Here is a 19,189-nt window from a genome sequence, read left to right as displayed (position 1 = left end):
TGTAAAAGTGGTGCATGGCGGTCCTGAGTGGTTGGAATGGCTCTATCGTCAGGAGATCACGAGCAAGATAGCAGAATTGTTTGTGTTCTCTGGGTGGGAGGAGCTTACACTCTCTTTCTTGTCAATCACAGCAACACTAGACAAACATGAGATCATGTATACGGAAGACGGCGGATAGCGCTTTCCTCCAAGTGTCTTCCGCAAAAAGATGCGTTTAACTGGCTTCACATGTTCCGATAATTACCTCATCGACTTATCGTACGATACGTATGGACGTGACCTTGATCATTTTTGCTGGGTTTACATGCGTGCTTGTTTACAAACAAATGAACGGCACCGACATTTTAGCTATTCGCGCCGCTTCTGTCCTCTCGTCTGCTCTTTTGCTGTCAAGTTTGAACTTTGGACCTTTGGACGAATTCAAGATAAAAATGCAGACATCCGAATGCAAAACCTGTGTGCATTTAAATTTAAGATGTGTAACAAGCACTAGCACCGATTTTTAATTAAAGCACACTGATGAAAAAAAACGACACGCAAGATCTGAACAATGCGCTAAGGATGTTTTCCGAAGAAGAAAAATCTAGAACAAATCGTTCTAGTCTTTCAAACAATCCAGTCGTAGTCAATAATAAACTGCCGGGTCACCCAAACGAATCCAAACAAAATATTACAACCATACAAAACGATGCTACACAAAAATGAGCTTAAGTAAGGCGCTAGGTAGAACGGGTAAGTCAAGCTGTGAATAACAACTCACTAAAACAACTAAAGCATAAAGAATACACACGCTGTATTACAATAGTGTACTCAAAGGCTTTAACCTTTGTTTTCACGTTTTTTTTTTTTTGTTTGATACGTGTTTAAATTAATATATAAATGTGTGAATATTCGGTTTCATTTTTGCATTTTCTCGTCAACTAAAAACACTGCGGATTAATATTCGATGCCATTTTAATCCGAGTGAAATTGACTGCAATTAATAAACATGACGATGAAATAGTGACTCAAATTTTAAAGGATGTTTTCCGATTCCAATATCCCAATATTCGTAAGAATTAAAAGTTCATCGCTCTTTGAAAAGGTGTTCTTGCGTTATTATGCTATTATATCATCATTAGATGGGTGGCATAAAAGGGTCTTAAAATGACAATAATATCGTTTATCGCAATTATTTCTGGGACGATATATCGTACGAGAAAAGAGGTAATCGTGACAGGCTTAGTGTTGGTCAAGACCAAATTATAACAGTATACAGTAAGATAAGTGATAATTAACTCGGCAAACACAAGCATACACGCTTTCTTCCTCTGTTCCTGCTCTGCTCTGCTCCGCTCTGTCAGGATGTGCCAAGTTCTTCCTGCAAGCATTTTTTTTTCTCTTCTCACCCAATTCTGAAACGAACGCATTTGACACTTCACAGAGACAGAACAGCTAAAGAGCTCGTGTTTTAACGTCGGCTCTTTAACATAACTCCGAGGTGGTCATAAACAGAGTAAAGGGAAGACGGAAACATGACCTGAAAGTCACCTAAACATGATCGAATTTTCCCGAAAGGAATTGTACGTCTTTGAAACGGCACACATGTTCGATTTGTTTATTTGAATTTGTAGCGTTCTGCTCACTAGCGAGTTCTGCTGGCTCTAAAGCATACTACCAGCAGCCATCCAGCAGTTCATGAGACATTTCCCTTCAGAGCCCTTACAGAGGATCGCTAGCACATTTTCCATCATAAGTCAATTAATCCCTTCATTTACATTTTTATACAAATCAAATCAAAGCCAAGGTAGTGCGGTGTGCCGCTGTGATCATGTTGATGTACTGCTTTAATTGTGCCTACGCGCACACACTGATTTACTTAAATTGAATTCTTTTCATCCCACGCCTGCTGTTAAAACACAGAACACACCGGTTCCTTCCAGCAGTCCTGAGGGCTCGGCTCTGTGCACAGTTTTGTGGGTTTTTTTTTTTTTTTATTCCGAAACTAACACACCTGACTCAATTCCTGAGCTAACTATCACGTCTATCATGTCTGATGTGGAGTTTGACTTTACTGTGCTATCCGCTGCCGACTTAGTGGAAGGGAGAGACTCATCGTATGCGGCAAGCTGCGACGCACTGTGTGTTCTGGATCCTTTCTATCATAGCCAGCGTGAACTTTTTCAGCAATCTGTGCTACAATAGCTCTTCTGTGGGATCGGACCAGACGTGCTAGCCTTCGCTCCCCATGGGTATCGGTGAGCCCATGACCCTGTCGCCGGTTCACCGGTTGTTGGACCACTTTTGGTAGGTAATAACCGCCAAGACTTGATGTTTTGGACATGCTTTGACCCAGTCGTTTAGCCATCACAATTTGGCTCTTGTCAAAGTCGCTCAGATCCTTACGCTTGTCCATTTTTCCAGCTTCCAACACATCAACTTAGAAAACTGACTGTTCACTTGCTGCCTAATATATCCCACCTCTTTTCAGGTGCCAATGTAGCGAGATAATCAATGTTATTCACTTCACCTGTCAGTGGTTTTAATGTTATGGCTGATTTGTGTGTGTTTATGTGTGTGTATACATATATGTGTGTATATATATATATATATATATATATATATATATATATATATATATATATATTCATGATCAGCTAAAGGGATAAATTAGCTGTGTACAATTATTCATTTACCCAAATTATAGTCACTAGCTAAGACAAACCTATTGTAAAGTCTGACTCACCCAAAAATCTTAGACTCTACCAAGTACTTAGAAGGTGTATCCAATCAGCCAATCATGTGGTAGCAGTGCAATGCATAAAGGCATGTGTATGCAGGTCAAGGTCTTCACACCAACCGTCAGAATGGAGGAAAAATACAAATGTTTGTGTTGAATATTTCAGAAACAGTTGATCTCCAGGGATTTTCACACATAACAATCTCTAAGGTTTATACAGAATGGTAGGAAAATAATAATAATAAAAAAATCCAGTGAGATGCAGTTCTGTGGGTGGAGAACTGACAACCCTGTTGATGAGAGGACATTATAGAAGCTGACAGAAAGGCTGCAGTAACTCAACTAGCCACTCCTTACAATCATAGTGAACAGAAAAGCATCTCATAGTGCACGATATTTCAAACCTTGAGGCAGATGAGCTACAACAGGAGAAAAACACATCAGTTTCCACTCCTGTCAGCCAAGAACACGAATCTGAGGCTCCAGCAGGCACAGGCTCACTGAAACCATCTTCCAATCTTCAACTGCCCAGTTTCAATTACGTGTAAATAGATCACGAACACAAGTATTATTTTCAGATATTCTCACTGAAGTACTAATCACCTGAATGATACGACTGTTCTCATCTGCATTATCCGAGTAAGCGTGTCCATACGTGTTTCCTTTAGGAACCAGACCTTCTAGGGTGGAAACACATGAAGTCACATTATATGTTTTTTTTAATTTTTATAATTCTTTACATATATATTTTTCTATATCTGTACAGAACTAAAATGTCTAAGGTTTTGTGCACTAATGAAAGTTCACATCCCTTTTGTGTCTTAAATAACACCAAACTACACCGAGGAACAATTCCAAGATGGCCGCTCCTTTGCTCCTTTCATGTTACTGTTAGTGTTTAATCTTCAGTCTTTTTTTTTTATCATGCCATAAGACTACAAGAAGTCATGTTGTGTACTAACATGTATGACTAGAATACAGATATTAGCGAGATACCATCATACACACACACACACACTGATTCTTTCAAAAAAAAAAAAAAAGATTGAAATCCTTTAAGATGATCTGATTGCACCGTAGTTTTTTTTTTTTTTTCCTGCCTGAAAGTGATATTTTATTGTCTATATGTCAAGGCTCATTCACTACAATCGTTTCTTCATTTCTTCATTACTTCATTTCTCATTTTATTTTTAAGCACGTCTAACAATAGACATTGTCACAAAGCAGCTTCATAGAAATCCAGATATAGATTTAGATCCCTAATGAGCAAGCCAGAGGCAACTTTGGAAAGAAAAACTCCCCGAGATGACATGAGGGAAAGGGGGGGGGGGGGGGGAACCTTGAGAGAAACCAGACTCTTCTTCCTCTGAGTAATCTGGGAGATCAGATGTTTAGCCACTGCACTTAAAACATAATTTATTACTAATTGGCTGTTGAAATTAGCAATCTGGGACTGTGGGACTATATATGAAGGCAGAGATTGCTTCATTAGGATTCCTAATCCAATAAAATTTTCAGAGTTTTTTTTTTCTTCTTGTTGTTGTAAAAAGGCTCAATTAGGTCTGATTAGATCCCTTTCAAACCTGCCTTTGTGGCAAAATGGTGCATGATGTGTTAACCAATTGGGTCCATGCTGTGGTGGTGTGTTCAGAATGAAAATACCTTATGAATTACACAAAAGACTCCACAGCTTTTTACCATTGAGTAAAATGAACAGAAAATGGGGTCTTGATTAAGGGAACATTGACCATTTCTTTCAGCCAAAATAAATAAATAAATACATACATACATACATAAATAAAAAACATAAGTGGGTTGAATAGTTTAGATTGAGATGGTTAATGGGTTTCCAGCCTAGAGTGTAAATACTGATTTCTACAGTGTAATGTTGTATTTTTTTTTTTTTTTTTTACTCACCTTCCAGTATTGTAATTGTTCTATTGAAAAGAAATATAATTTACTGATGATTTTTTTTATTTATTTATAATTGTTAAGTAAATGGAACAATATTAGTTATTGGGATTTAGTGATTTAGTGGCAATCTGTTTCATCCATAATTTTTATATACACCAATCAGCCATAACATTAAAACCACTCACAAGTGACGTGAATAATATTGATTATCTCGTCAAAATGTCACCTGGGAAGAGGTGGGATATATTAGGCAGCAAGTGAAGGGTTAGTTTTTTAAGTTGTTGTGTTGGAAGCAGGAAAATGGGCAAGCGTAAGGATCTGAGCGACTTTGAAAGTGGCCAAATTGTGACAGCTAGACGACTGGGTCAGAGTATCTTCAAATCAGCAGGTCTTGTGGGGTGCTCCTGGTAAACAGTGGTTAGTACCTACCAAAAGTGGTCTAAAGAAAGAACAACCGGCGACAGGGTGATGGGTGCCCAAGGTTCATTGATGCGCATGGGGAACGAACTCTAGCCCGTCTGGTCCGATCCCACAGAAGAGCTACTGTAGCACAAATAGCTGAAAAAGTTCATGCTGGCTATGATAGAAAGGTCTCAGAACACACAGTGCATCACTGCTTGCTGTGTGTGGGGCTGCGTAACCGCAGACCGGTCTGAGTGCCAATGCTGACCCCTGTCCACCACCGAAAGCACCTACAATGAGTACATGAACATCAGAACTAGACCATGCAGCAATGTGATGCTCTGAGAAATGTTCTGCAGTGGCCTCTTTCAGCAGGATAATGTGCCCTACTACACTGCAAAAACTGTTCAGGAACGGTTTGAAGAACATGACAAAGAGTTCAAGGTGTTGACTTGGCCTCCAAATTCACCAAATATCAATCCGGTCGAGCATCTGTAGGATGCAAGTCCAGTCCATGGAGGCTCACAACTTACAGGACTTAAAGGATCTGCTGCTAACGTCTTTGTGCCAGATACCACAGCACACCTCCAGAGGTCTTGTGGAGACCATGCATCAAAGGGTCAGAGCTGTTTTCGAGGCACAATAGGACCTACACAATATTACCCAGGTGGATTTAATGTTAAGTTTGCACAACCCTAGTAAGGAGACAGAGAAATATAAATTATTGGAACAAAAAAAAGCCATTTACTGTGTTTGGTTTGATATTGCATTTTTATTATCAAATCAACCAAAATGTCAACAATATGAAATCAGCTCTAAAAGTTTGAAAGGTTTGCGTATAATATACTTCTCTGAATGTGATAAAAAAAAAAAACCTTCTCCAATTTTCTCCACTTGTACGCCCACCCACTGCTTTCAAACCTGTCTCCAACCTGTTATATATTTTCTGTACCGCTTTTGAACCCTCTAGTCAATTCTCCTTGACATCTCCGTTCTAGGCACTGAAAGAATCTTGACAAAAGTTCTTTTCAAAACAATTTTTTCTGATTTTTTTTTTCCCCCTTATGTTTTTAATTACTCTCACTGTGCAAGATACACCCACATTTTAGATTCTTGGAATTTTTTTTTTTTAAGATGAATTGTTAAATATTGGCACATGATAATTGTTTTTCCTCATAAAAAAGTGTGAACTTTTATGCCTTACTGTAACATATAGCTCATCCTATCTACTTGTATGAGCTATACTCATATGACTGAGTGAGTCTTTAGTATGGACTACACTGATAGAGTAGTGTGAGGGGGGGAAAAAACAGTTTTGGTTTCACTTTTTTTTTTCAATGTGCCTTAGTGGTCCTGTTCCAGTGTCCCCTATGGAGAGGATGATTGAGAATCTTCTAGCACAACTTGTATGGGCCGGCGGGGAAGAAATACACAGAGAGAGAGCGAGAGAGAGAGAGAGAGAGGAAGCTTTGACCTTTGTTTGCATGAGTGACATTTCACAGAACTCTGGAAGTAATGTATTGATTTACTGTTTGTGTGCATGTGCACATATACGTGTTTTGTCTTGGTTTTTTGCGTGCGTACCCATGTCTAAACATCTGCCTGTGCTTAAAACTGAATCCGCTTAACTGTGAGCACCTGCTGTGATTCCGACTGACAGCCTGCTCGTGATCTCATAAAGTACTCGCGGTGATGGGCTCCGTCCCACATCTCATTAAAGCCGTGCCTCCTGTGAGACTCATCTTCCTCATTCACTCCACAGCCCATTGATCACCTCTCTGCAATCAATGCCAATTAAAGTGCACAGGAACTCTTTAATAGTACAGCGAGGGGCTGCAAACTGGGCCGTCCTGACCTTCGGTGACCTTGGAATGACTGCCTGGGATGAAGAACAGGCATATGCCAGATATGAGATGAAGATGTCTGGTCAAGCAGGTTTATGACTCGTATAACCTGTCCTGTTTTAATCAATCGCCGAAGCAATGATAGAACACCAAGGGACGTGTTGTTAGAGGAAAAGAATCAACAACCGTTCTGAAAATTTCACATCAATGATTACACTTTTTTAATTTTATTTATCTGTCTATGTGGATCATCAGCCATACAAGTTGTTACTATAGACATGATAACATATTACAATGAGCTCATTTACACATACATACGTATACAGCTCTGATTTCAATTACTGATGCCGCTACTGTGAGAGCTGCTGATATAGAAAATTAATCAACGTATTTTAAACATGTTCATCTACTAATGTGTTTCAGGTTAGTCCTCTGTCTCTCTCTCTCTCTCTCTCTCTCTCTCTCTCTCTCTATATATATATATATATATATATATAGAATGTCAGGTAACACTACATAAGTAAAGTGTTACCATGTATATATTACCATATTGTTTATATGGTAACACTTAATGACAATGTTCGTAAGGTTACATAACACCTTCATAAGCGCTTCATTTAAACAAAGTTTCTGTTGTTTCATATGCTGCATGTATGCTTCAAATCATCGAATAAAAAGCCCTGAAGTTCGAATGCAAGTGTCATAGAGCAACACAGTGTCACTTGAGTCAGATGATCAATTTGACATCAAACAGACAAACTGGCTAGCTTATTCGAATAACTGTTATAAATGCTTATGTAGGTTTACTCGAGTTGTCATGAAAGGGTTATGTAGGTGTTATGTAGCCTTATGAACACGTCACCTTAAGGATGATGTGGGCTTCATAAGTTCTTTGATGCCACATTGACGTAACACCCGAGTCAAGTGACAGATTTTTGTTGGCCTATGTTTGTGGTAGCTGAATTTGACGATGTAGCATATCAAACAACAAAAACTCTCATTTCGGTTTGTTAGCTGACTTGAAGAGCTTATGAAGGAGTTATGTAGTCTTATGAATATCACCCTTAAGGAAAGTGTTACCATATTCACAGACCATGTTAGAAAGAAAAAAAAAAAACAATATGTTGATGAAATCAAACTTAGGTTTATGTCAGCTGACATGAAGAGCTTATGAAGGAGTTATGTAGTCTTATGAACATCATCCTTAAGTAAAGTATTACCATATAAACAGACCATATTAGAAAATAAAATAATGATAAGGTAATGTTTATATGGTAACACTTAAGCATGATGTGGCTACATAGCACCCTCGTAAGCTTTTTCATTGACGCCACATTGACATAACGTCTGAGTCAAGTGACATAGGTTTTTGTTGGCATAAAATTGAGTAATCCCAGCTGTGTTAGAACATCACGGCAGCTGATTTTGATGATTTGATGCTGTAGGTTTATGTCAGTTGCCATTAACAGCTTATGAAGTTGTTATGTAGTCCTATGAACATCATTACCATATAAACATACCATAGTTGTAAAAACAATTATGAAACACTGTATATTTAAGTCCTGAAGTATTTATTTATTTATTTAAATGCGTGTACCTTTGGTGTGCATAGTAATGAATTTGATTATAATTGATCACATGAATTTTAACATTTAATAATAAAAAGGAGAAAGTGGTGATGTTATTAGCTGTTCATTTGCGGTGTGGGTGTGTGCGTGTGTGTGTGTGGCGGGGGGGGGGGGGGTGTAATATGTAGGCAATGAGGCACGATTAGTAGGCTTTTGCACATGGCTGCCTCAGTCGTTCCCGTGATTTAGTCACACTTTCATATCCAAAGCAAACTCTGGGCCTCGTGGCAGAAATGATCTCCATTGCACCATCTTCCTTTTTCTCAAACCACTGCTTTTACTGCTGACATTCACACCATCACCGTCCATCCAGCACACACCCGGCCCATTTCTTCCCCTTCATTAGCCTCATGCTAACTAGTCAGTCACTCAGTAATGACTCAAGGTGTGTGTGAGTGCGTATTATGGGATATGAAGCAATGACATTATTATGACTTTGAGCCACTGGGATATTTCCTTATTAATCACGGTTGAATCACTTCTTGCTATATTGAAGTTGTGAATTGGATCCTGATTGTCTTTTTGTCTTCTTCACCCTTTTAAAGAGGAGTTGAACAGAGAAAGACGAGCAGGATGTTGCTGTAGTGTTTCTGGTTCATGTATTCAGAAGTCATTTGAAGATTGATGTTTAAAAATGATGTGCCAAGTAACAACACAGTTTTTTTGGCTACTTGGGTGGGAAAATCGACTTGGACCCGAGCCACAAATTTGCTGACTTTCGATGCGACATTATTACTTGATTGCGTTTAAATTCTACATTTAAAAGTGTGTAGTGAAAAAAACGTTTCTTTTTTCCCCAACAAACAATCATTTAAAAAAAAAAAAGTAAATAATTTCCAAGGTAAACGTTTATCCAGTCTGAAAGCCAATTAACTTGCACTAGATGACAACAAAGTGGAAAGAGCGCTCAGTCCCTGATGACAGAGGCACTTTGCGGTAGCTGTACTCCTAAAGAGACTAGCCTTCGCCTATGAAGATTGTGTTGTTTTGGAACAACGATTGGGCTGCAACATGTAGAACCTATGGTTCAGGAATATCGGACGCAAAAAAAACAAATTTTGTCCAGCATTTGTACAAAGTTGTACAAAGCTAATCTCAAAGTAACACCAAATTGGACTGAGATGGACTGAGTGAAAATTGTCTACACCTCATCTTATGTGATATTTAAATTTGAAATTTTTATAGTCAATAAGTTATGTGTCTTTCAAGTACCCATATATATTCCATTGTGTTATAAAGTTAGTCTAAAAAATGATGAACAATTACATTTTTTTTTTTTAAAAAACAGCATGTATTATTTGTACACGTTTATAATACAAATGATAACTTTTAAACTGGGTAAAGAGCACTCGAAACTGAACGCTTTTTACCAGAGGCCACCTGTTTTGTGGGTGTCCATGTTCAGCACTGAATGTATTTGAGATGCTCATATGAAAGTAGACACTCAGGGCTTTAAGAATTTGCACTTTTCCCATACGTATTTCTTTTTATACCTAGCCTACTAGGTTTAAATGTTATAATTGCATCGTGGCAGGTGTATACAGTGTTTTACTATCAAAAAAATTGCTTTAGTTGTACTGTTCATTTTATTTCTATACCAAAGAGAGGAGAGGTGGGAATTGTTTGTTCCGTTTCCCATCGCCCTGCTCACCAGCAGCTAAACACAGAGTCGTGATACTCTACACACAGAAACCCAACAGTGTCCTGACTCAGTGATAAAATAATTCATTTGTTTTTACTGATTGAAAATGTCCACTAAGCCGATTTCCAACCTGCCGGCGGAGTGGAACAGCGCCATCGTACTGCTAGAAAGGGTTGTAACTTGACTTGGGACTTGACTGGCCTCTGGCGTTTAGACAATCAAAGGATATGTGTATATGTCGATTTGTCATCTTCTAACAACGTTTCATGCTGTAATGTAGCATGTTGTGTTTGTGTTCTCAACAGAAATCCAGCAACTCTTTTCTGAACGATTCGGCTACATATTTAAATCTAGCTAGCATCTTTATTTTCTCTCAATGCTGTATGTTTAATTGCACGGGTGAGCGGTACTTACCGTACGTACTTATAATACCAGAGCAGAGTGTTATTTAGGACATAATGATATGATATCTTGAAATGACCAGATATTAAGTATTGTATAAATCATGACCTAGCCCTTCAACATTTTTTTTTTCACAAACAGTATCTGATGAAGATTGTGTAATTTATCTTTAAACCCTGAACATACTGACTTAGTGAAAAGTGTGTTAACATTGTCTTTTTAAAGAAGCAAAAAAAAAAAAAACAACACTTTTTAATGTTATTTTTTTCTTTCTTCTAGATGTAATAACAGGACACAGTGTGCAGTCGTAGCTGGCCCCGATGCATTTCCAGACCCCTGCCCTGGAACCTACAAGTACCTGGAAGTTCAGTATGAGTGTGTGCCGTACAGTAAGTACAACCCTGTTTCTTGATGTGTACACACACACACACAAATTTGTTTTAAATGCACTTTGTAATTTTCACATTTAAATCAACGTATTATTATTATTTATTTATTTATTTATTTATTTATTTTAAATATCATACATGAGTCTATATTTTTCATTGGAATATATTAATGAAGATAGCATCACGTAAGTAATGAATTGCGGACATTTAAAAAATGTTTTATATATATATATACACATTGTCAGTACACTTTTTAAATAATGCTATTCAAATTGTTTATGGAAATGCATGGCACTTTCTAGCAATATTTATTTTGCATTATGATTTGTTAATAGGATGAATTATAAGTAGTGATCATAACACATTATAACACCATTACCAAAGAAACCAAGCACTTCTAAACGAAGAGCATCGTTTCTTCAGTGTTCATGTAATGCATTTTAATTCTAAACAGTGCTTATAATGCATTCTGTTACCAATTTATAAATACAGTATAAACATTGTTATAAGCTGTAATGTATTTTCAGAAATAATTATAACAATGTGAATAATGCCTTATGAATGCATATATATATATATATATATATATATATATATATATATGTGTGTGTGTGTGTGTGTGTGTGTGTGTGTGACCTTCATATAGTATTACATAAAGTCTTACCAATAACACTTTGCTTAAGGGTTCTGTCCATAGAGCGACAGGACACCTTCATAAACTTTTCATATCAAGTGACATAAACCCCTGTAAACATTTAGAACACTTATTCCAATAGACAGCTTATGAAGGTGTCATGTAGCCCTATGAACATAACTATATTGGTACCATAATAAATTGCATTAAAAAAAAAAAATCAATTAGTAAAGACTTACAAAAACTGTATTTCAAGTGAAGTATATTTTAAAAATGAGTGTCAGGTGACATAAGTTGACATAACACCTGAGTACATAGTGATGTATATTTTGCTTGGCATAAGGTTGAATTATGCCACTTCCCAGGCTGAGTTGTATGAATGACAATGACAAACATGACAACACTAACGAACCCTGATTTATGATTATGACAATCGTTATGAACAGTTAAGGAACATTTTTATTTTAAGTAAAGTCTTACCTTATAAACAGTATTAAAAAATCAATTACAAAGACGGTTCGAAAACACTATTTAGAGTGAAGTATAAAGATGTTATAGCACCTAAATCAAGTGATGTACGAGTCTGTTTTCATAAGTTTGTGTTTTGACAATTTCCATGCCGACGGATTTTGATGATTTGATGATGTGACATGGTAAAGATCAAATCTAAATTTACCAGATTGTATGTTTGTGCCAGTTGTTATGAAGTGCTTATGGAGGTGTATCTCCCTTAAGTTAAACACCAATCACTATCGATATTAAGTAATGAATAATATGAAGTAGTATCTAATTTAAAACATGTTTCATATTTCAGCCCTACACACACACACACATACACACACACACACAAACACACACACACACACACACTACTCATCTGAAACAAATGTTTTAAGTAAGGTCTAGTCTTCTGTTGGTTTATTTCAAACCTCATATTTCATAAGATAAAATTATCTCCCAAGATTTCAAACCCATAAATTCTCGTTTTGCAGTTTCTATGCATAGGACTGTGTGTGTGTGTGTGTGTGTGTGTGTGTGTGTGTGTATGCTCGGCCCCTAAGCGGATCTGTATGATAAAGTAGCTAAGTGCTATAGTGTGTCAAAATGACTAAGTTGCCAGATCTGGAAGGATAGTGTGCTTGGCTGTGATAGATTTTCCATAATGTTATCTTCAGGGACCAGAGAGTTTTATTTCTCTGGCTGGAACAACCAATCACAAAACACTACACCTGCACCACCTACTAGCTTTAATACAATAGTGACTGATGCTGGAATTTTCAGTGCGGGGGAGCTCACACAATGTGTAATCAGATCGCAAAAGCACTTGGACTACTGTGAGATGCATTTGCTTTACTTTCATTTGGATATTTTATCAAGCCTTTTTTATGATAACATGACTTCGACTGTGACACGGTTGTTTGTGCCAGCTGGACTGCTTTGAGTATTTCAGAAACTGATGATCTCTTGGAATTTTCATTCATGCACAACAGCCAATAGAGTGGTGCATTCATCCATCCATCCATCCATCCATCCATTTTCTGCATCGCTTACCCTGTACAGGTTCAGGTGGAAGCCTGGAGCCTATCCCAGAGGACTCGGGGCAAACACGGGGTACACCCTGGACGGGGTGCCAACCCATCGGAGGGCACAATCACACACATTCACATACGCATTAACACACTACTGACAATATGGAAATGCCAGTCAGCCTACAACGCGTGTCTTTGGACTGGGGGAGGAAACCGGAGAACCCGGAGGAAACCCCCGAAGCAGGGGTGAACATGCAAAATCCATGCACACAGGGTGGAGGCGGGAATCAAACCTTCAACCCAGAGGTGTGAGGCAAACATGCTAACCACTAAGCCACAATGCCCACAGAGTGGTGCCATCCATCCCTCCATCTATCCATCCATCTCTCCATCCATCCCTCCATCCATCCATACATCTATCCATCCATCTCTCCATCCATCCCTCCATCCATCCATACATTTATCCATCCATCTCTCCATCCATCCCTCCATCCATCCATCCATCCATCCATCTATACATCTATCCATCCATCTCTCCATCCATCCCTCCATCCATCCATGCATCTTTCCATCCATCTCTCCATCCATCCCTCCATCCACCCCTCCATCCATCCACCCATCCATCCATACATCTATCCATCCATCTCTCCATCCATCCCTACATCCATCCATCTCTCCATCCGTCAATCCATCTATCCATCCATCCAGTGAGCAGCAGTTCTGCTGGTGGAAACTGACTTGTTCGAGCTGCCAGGAAAGAAGTGGTAACTTATATAACCACTCTTTACAACCGTGTTGAGCAGAAAAGCATCTCAAAATGCATTACACACTGAACCTTGAGGGTACTGTCTCTACTGTCTCGACAGTTGAAAACAGGAAAAAGACCAGGCCACATTTTTTATTTTTTTATTTCAAATCCAGGTAGGGTGTGTTGTGCATTTTGACATGCTTTTCTGCTCACCATGGTTGTAAAGAGTGGTTATACAGTAAAACACCTTCTTGCAAAATAGTTCCTAATTAAGTGGTCAACGAGTGTAACGGGATAATTAAAAATCAGACAGTAATGTAATGTAAACCGTCTCCTGTCCTCCACTATTATTTTTCATCTCCTCGAATAGACGAAGGACGCACATTTCAAGTGCACACGTCCTTCCGTCAGCACGGAATTAATTAATAAATCAATCAGTTAGGACACCACAAACACAAACGAGTTTCACAGCCATGAATCCTCGAGTCCCCGCTGAGACATCAGTTAATAAAGTGTCCTTGCGAGAGTGTGTGTTTGAACCTGTCGCTCCAAATCAGTACAGAGACAGTGAAGAGCGATCGGGGATGGAAGGATGGCCGGATGGTAAAAGAGAATTTTAGACAGACAGGTGGAACGGTTCAGAGATGGAGAGACAGACATGTTTGGGTTTTTTTTTTTTCTTTTCAGCAGGTAATTAAGTCGCAGGTGGTCTCGGGCGAAGGGGAGGGGCTTGGCACTGGGGTAATTAGTGTCTGGAAATTGGAATTTTTTAGAAGGCATATACAATGGCAGAGTGTAATAAGGAGTGCAGCCATCCGGCACAAGTAGCTAGAAGAAATTCACTTTAAACTTAGTGACACGTCTGTTCCTCTCCCTCTTTCTGTCAGTGAGTCAGTGGGAAAGGTGCTGTACTAGAAAAAAAAATCCCAAGTTCTAGCACCCATCAAAGCCAGAAACTCTGGTATATGAGCAATTTGAGGGATCGTGGTGGGGGGGCATTACTTTTGTTTTCTTTCCTTTTCTTTTCTTTCCTGACAGGAGCTGAGACCAAAGCAACAGCTGGTGGCTGGTGTGTGTTGTGTATTGCTAAAAAAAAAAAAAAAAAAAAAAAAAAAAAGCTGTGAAGTTGTGAAACGTGTCGATATTTTGACATCTCATTATTATCTCATTATTGCAGCTGAATATTTCAAGATATTATCTCATCATTCTGGGTATTGAGTATTCTGTAAATTGTTTATCGATTATGAGGTGTTAAATTTGAAGTACAAAAAGAGATATGTTGAAATGTCGACATAACGAGATAATACTGAGATAAAAAACGAGATAACTCAAGTAATCATTGAAATAAAGTCGAAATAATTACACAATATCTTGTTATAATGATTCAAAATAATGAGATATTTAAAAAACGTAGTACTTTGACTCATTAACAGTTAATAAAATGTCCATGTGGATGAATTTATTTATTTTTCCCAAATCCTTCCCCGGGTTGTTTATTAATCATTTTAATTACAAATATGCTTCTAATTTATGGTACACATGCATTGTTAAAATTAGGTTACAAAAATTGGCAGACTGTTCAGTATTTTTCAGTCACTCATCATCATCCTGGATGAAGCAGTCTAATCAATCTTTGTAAACATGCTCTGTAGCAGAGTGAGGACCGTCACGGCTCGCTCGCTCGTTCCTTTATTAATGAATCGCTTGTTTTCCCGGATTTTAACACTGGGAATTTAATATTCAGAACCAACTCGTCGCTCCTTAATGCCGTGTTTTTTTGCATGCTGCTTATTTTAGCATGTCAGTATTAATGTGTGCTGTGAAAATCGATTTCCCAATATTTAATTTTTTATTTATTAGTTTATTATCTGTTAAATCTATTATCTATTAAAATGCACTCGCTTGTTTAATTCGGGCGCTATAATTCCCCCACGTGGGAGAAAGTGTGTACTAGGACGTGAAGAGTAGAACAGAACGTTTGTACTCGTACTCTTGAGTTTGTCTCAGTTCCTGACGCATCAAATTAAAGAAAACAAATCAGGATCATGTGAACATTTAATAAGTGAGGTCCCAGGTTATGGAGCCATATGAAATATGAGACAGGAGGAACATTTATTCACAAAATGATAAATATTTGTGTTCTCTCGCATTTTTTGTGTTCTCTCGCATTATTTTTGCATTCTTTTGTATTTTTGTATCCTCTCACAAAGATATTAGTTTTCTCTCGCAGAGATATTTGTGTTCTCTCATTTTTTTGCGTTCTCGCGTTATTTTTGCGTTCTCTCGCAAAGATATTTGTTCTCTCACATTTTTTGTGTTTTCGCGTTATTTTTGCGTCCTCTCGCGTTTTTGCGTTCTCTCACAAAGATATGTTTTCTCACATTTTTTGCGTTCTCGCATTATTTTTTCCATTCTCACAAAGATATCTGTGTTCTCTCGCAAATATATTTGTGTTCTCTCGCATTATTTTTTGCGTTCTCACATTTTTTTGCGTTCTCACAAAGATATTTGTGTTCTTACATTTTTTGCATTCTCTCACATTAACTTTTTGCGTTTTCTCGCAATTTTTTTTGTATTGTGTTCTCTTGCAAAGATATTTGTGTTCTCTCGCAAAGATATTTGTGCTCTCACATTTTTTGTGTTCTCGCAATATTTTTGCATTCTCTCACCAGGATATTTGCGTTCTCTCGCATTTTTTTTTTTTTTTAGTTCTCTCGCTTGCTTTGCGAGAGAATGCAAAAAAATTGCGAGAGAATGCTGTTTCTCGGGAGAACACAACATTTTTTTGTAAGCTCAGGCAAAAACATTAAAATATAAATTTTCCTCTCATTTTCATATTTTTCTCCATCACCATGTCCCCTTAGGAGAAGGAGCACCATGTCCCAGGTAGGGTTATATAAAAAATAAAATAAAATAACTAATAATAAAAATACATTACAATACAAATTCCTATAAAATACTACAAAAACTCAAATAAAAAATATAGAATGACATATTATTATTTTTCAAAATCTATTATCATTGGAATTTCATCAAGTTCAGCCAATCAGCAGCCAATTCAACATTTCCATTCAAGATCTGATTATCTGATTTTTTTTTTTTTAACAATTTCAAAATTAAACTGAAATTGCAGTTGTAAATAAAATGAGATTTACTGGAAATTACATTCAATTATGTTTCATTTCAACTTGAATTTCAGTGAAAAATGCTGATTACAAAATGCTGATTTACACAATTAACAAAGAAATTGTTGTGCCACTCAATAAAGAGGTGGAAAAAAAATCCCACAAAACGACTTTCGGAACAAGTTAAACAGAAAAATTGTGTTTTAAAAAGAGCCGAAAGTTATTTGAAAGCTCGAACGGGATCAACAGCAAGAAGGCTTGGGTTGCTTCAAATGAATTTCTTTTTCCACTTTCACTGAATACCATTTTCAGTTTGCCCTCAGGGTGTGAAAACTTTTGCACTCATGGGAAAGTTGTGGAATGTAGAAAGTGATGATTTAATGTTACTTAAAATCTCACAAGCAAATAATTCGCACAGCAGTACACTCTCTCTCTCTCTCTCTCTCTCTCTCTCTCTCCCTGAAGCCATGTCAGTCTAACTGATGTTCTATCCAGGCAACGTGTTCCTCACACTCACACACACACACATTTCTGCAGGTGTGTGCATATGTGTCACCCAGTTGTGAGCATTATTTTTATAGTGACCAGGTGACCACGGCGTAGTGGGGCTCGACCGCACCGTCGCTGTGATTTATGCCGTGGAGCATAAGCTTTATAATGACTTATTACACCAACTCAGAGTTTTGCGACCTTGACTCCGACTGAGCCAAAATGGCCGCCCGCTCGTCCCTGCGGTTTTTCCAAAGCCGGCTGCCTGCAACTGTGCTTAGAACGGGGGGTCACGACACATCCAGCCCACTGATTTTCACACCACAATGTAACACACACACACACACACGCACACAATTAGAGCCATGTGTTTGGAAATATGCTGACTTCTACTAATTAATTCTGAAAGGCGTCGTCTGGAGCGCTGCTAATTAACGCTAACTGTGAATTTTGGGGAGCGCTCTTTTGTTTTCTAGTTTTATGCAGCCTCAGAGAGCAAACACAGCAAAATGAGGAAGAAAAGACGGAGAGAAAGTTCGAGAAAGAGAGAGAGAGAGAGAGAGAGAGAGAGAGAGTAGCTGTGTTGTAGCGCAGGTCTCTGGCCTGTTCTGTATGCTGCAGGTCGACGTGATTAGTCTTTGATTTCCATTTAGCCGCGACGGCCATGCTCGACTGCCTGGGTGAAATAAGCGCCTCCTGTCTCTGTGCGTGTGTGTGTGCGTGTATGTGAATGTGTGCGTGTGTGTATGTGAATGTGTGCGTGTATGTGTGCGTGCATGTGTGTATTCATGTGTGTGCATGTGTGCGTGTGCATGTGTGTGTGTGTATGCATGAGTGTGTATGTGTGCATGCGTGTGCGGCCGTGCGTGCGTGCGTGTGTGTGTGTGTGTTGTTCTGCAGGGAGAGGGACGGAGACAGCGGGCTGCACAGCATTAACCAGTTTTATGAGCGGGACACGGGAAGCCATGATTGTTTTGGCAGGTTCTACTGCACCTGCTGCTTTCCTCTCCTTCTCCATCTATCTGTCTCTGTGGTTCTCTCTCTCTCTCTCTCTCTCTGTCTCTCTTTCTCTATACTTTTGTCTGTCTGTCTCTATCTTTATATCTATTGTATCTCTCTATCTATGTGTCAGTCTTTCTTTTTTTGTTTCTCTCTCTCTCTCTCTTTCTCTACTTTTGTCTGTCTGTCTCTCTTCATATATCTCTCTGGCTCTCTCTTTATCTCTATCTCTGTGTCAGTCTTTCTTTCTTTCTGACACTAGCTTACTCTCTCTCTCTCTCTCTCTCTCTCTCTCTCACACACACACACACACACACACACACTCTCTCTTTCTCCTTTTGTCTGTCTGTGTCTCTTTCTTTTTCTCCTTTTTTCTGTCTTCCTCTTTTGATCACTCTGTGTCTCCATTCTCCATCTTTATCCCCTCTGTCTCTCTGTCTCTCTCTCTCTCTCTCTCTCTCTCTCTCCCTCCACGCTGTCTCTCTGTCCTGCCGAGCTCGTTGTTGTCCTTCTAACAAACAGCACCTGTACCCCGCCCGTGGCTGGCCGTGTACTCCTCGTTACCACGACAACCTGCCACTCACATCCAGCGCTCGTTAATCATATCCAATCAGACAAGGTCCAGGAAGTGATGCGGTAGATACGGTGATCAGGGTTAAGGTGATTGTGAGAGTGTGTGCAGCTGTGCGGATCAGGCAGGAGCGTGACTGGGGCTTGGCGGGGAG

General features: G+C 38.6%; 1 protein-coding gene across 3 annotated transcripts in view; it reads left to right on the top strand.

The window, feature by feature from the left end:
- LOC128604116 (adhesion G protein-coupled receptor L3-like) overlaps positions 1-19,189 on the top strand; it is a 344,541-nt gene that overhangs the window by 191,833 nt on the left and 133,519 nt on the right. For all 3 annotated transcript variants that reach the window (XM_053618945.1, XM_053618946.1, XM_053618944.1), the window contains exon 5: positions 10,831-10,940. In XM_053618945.1, coding sequence (XP_053474920.1) covers positions 10,831-10,940 — 110 coding nt within the window. The remainder of the gene's footprint in view (positions 1-10,830; positions 10,941-19,189) is intronic.

Source organism: Ictalurus furcatus, chromosome 29 (assembly GCF_023375685.1).
Source record: "Ictalurus furcatus strain D&B chromosome 29, Billie_1.0, whole genome shotgun sequence".
Classification (NCBI taxonomy): domain Eukaryota; kingdom Metazoa; phylum Chordata; class Actinopteri; order Siluriformes; family Ictaluridae; genus Ictalurus; species Ictalurus furcatus.
The sequence above is the reverse complement of the archived record's forward strand: the minus strand, read 5'-3'. Positions and strand labels throughout refer to the sequence as shown.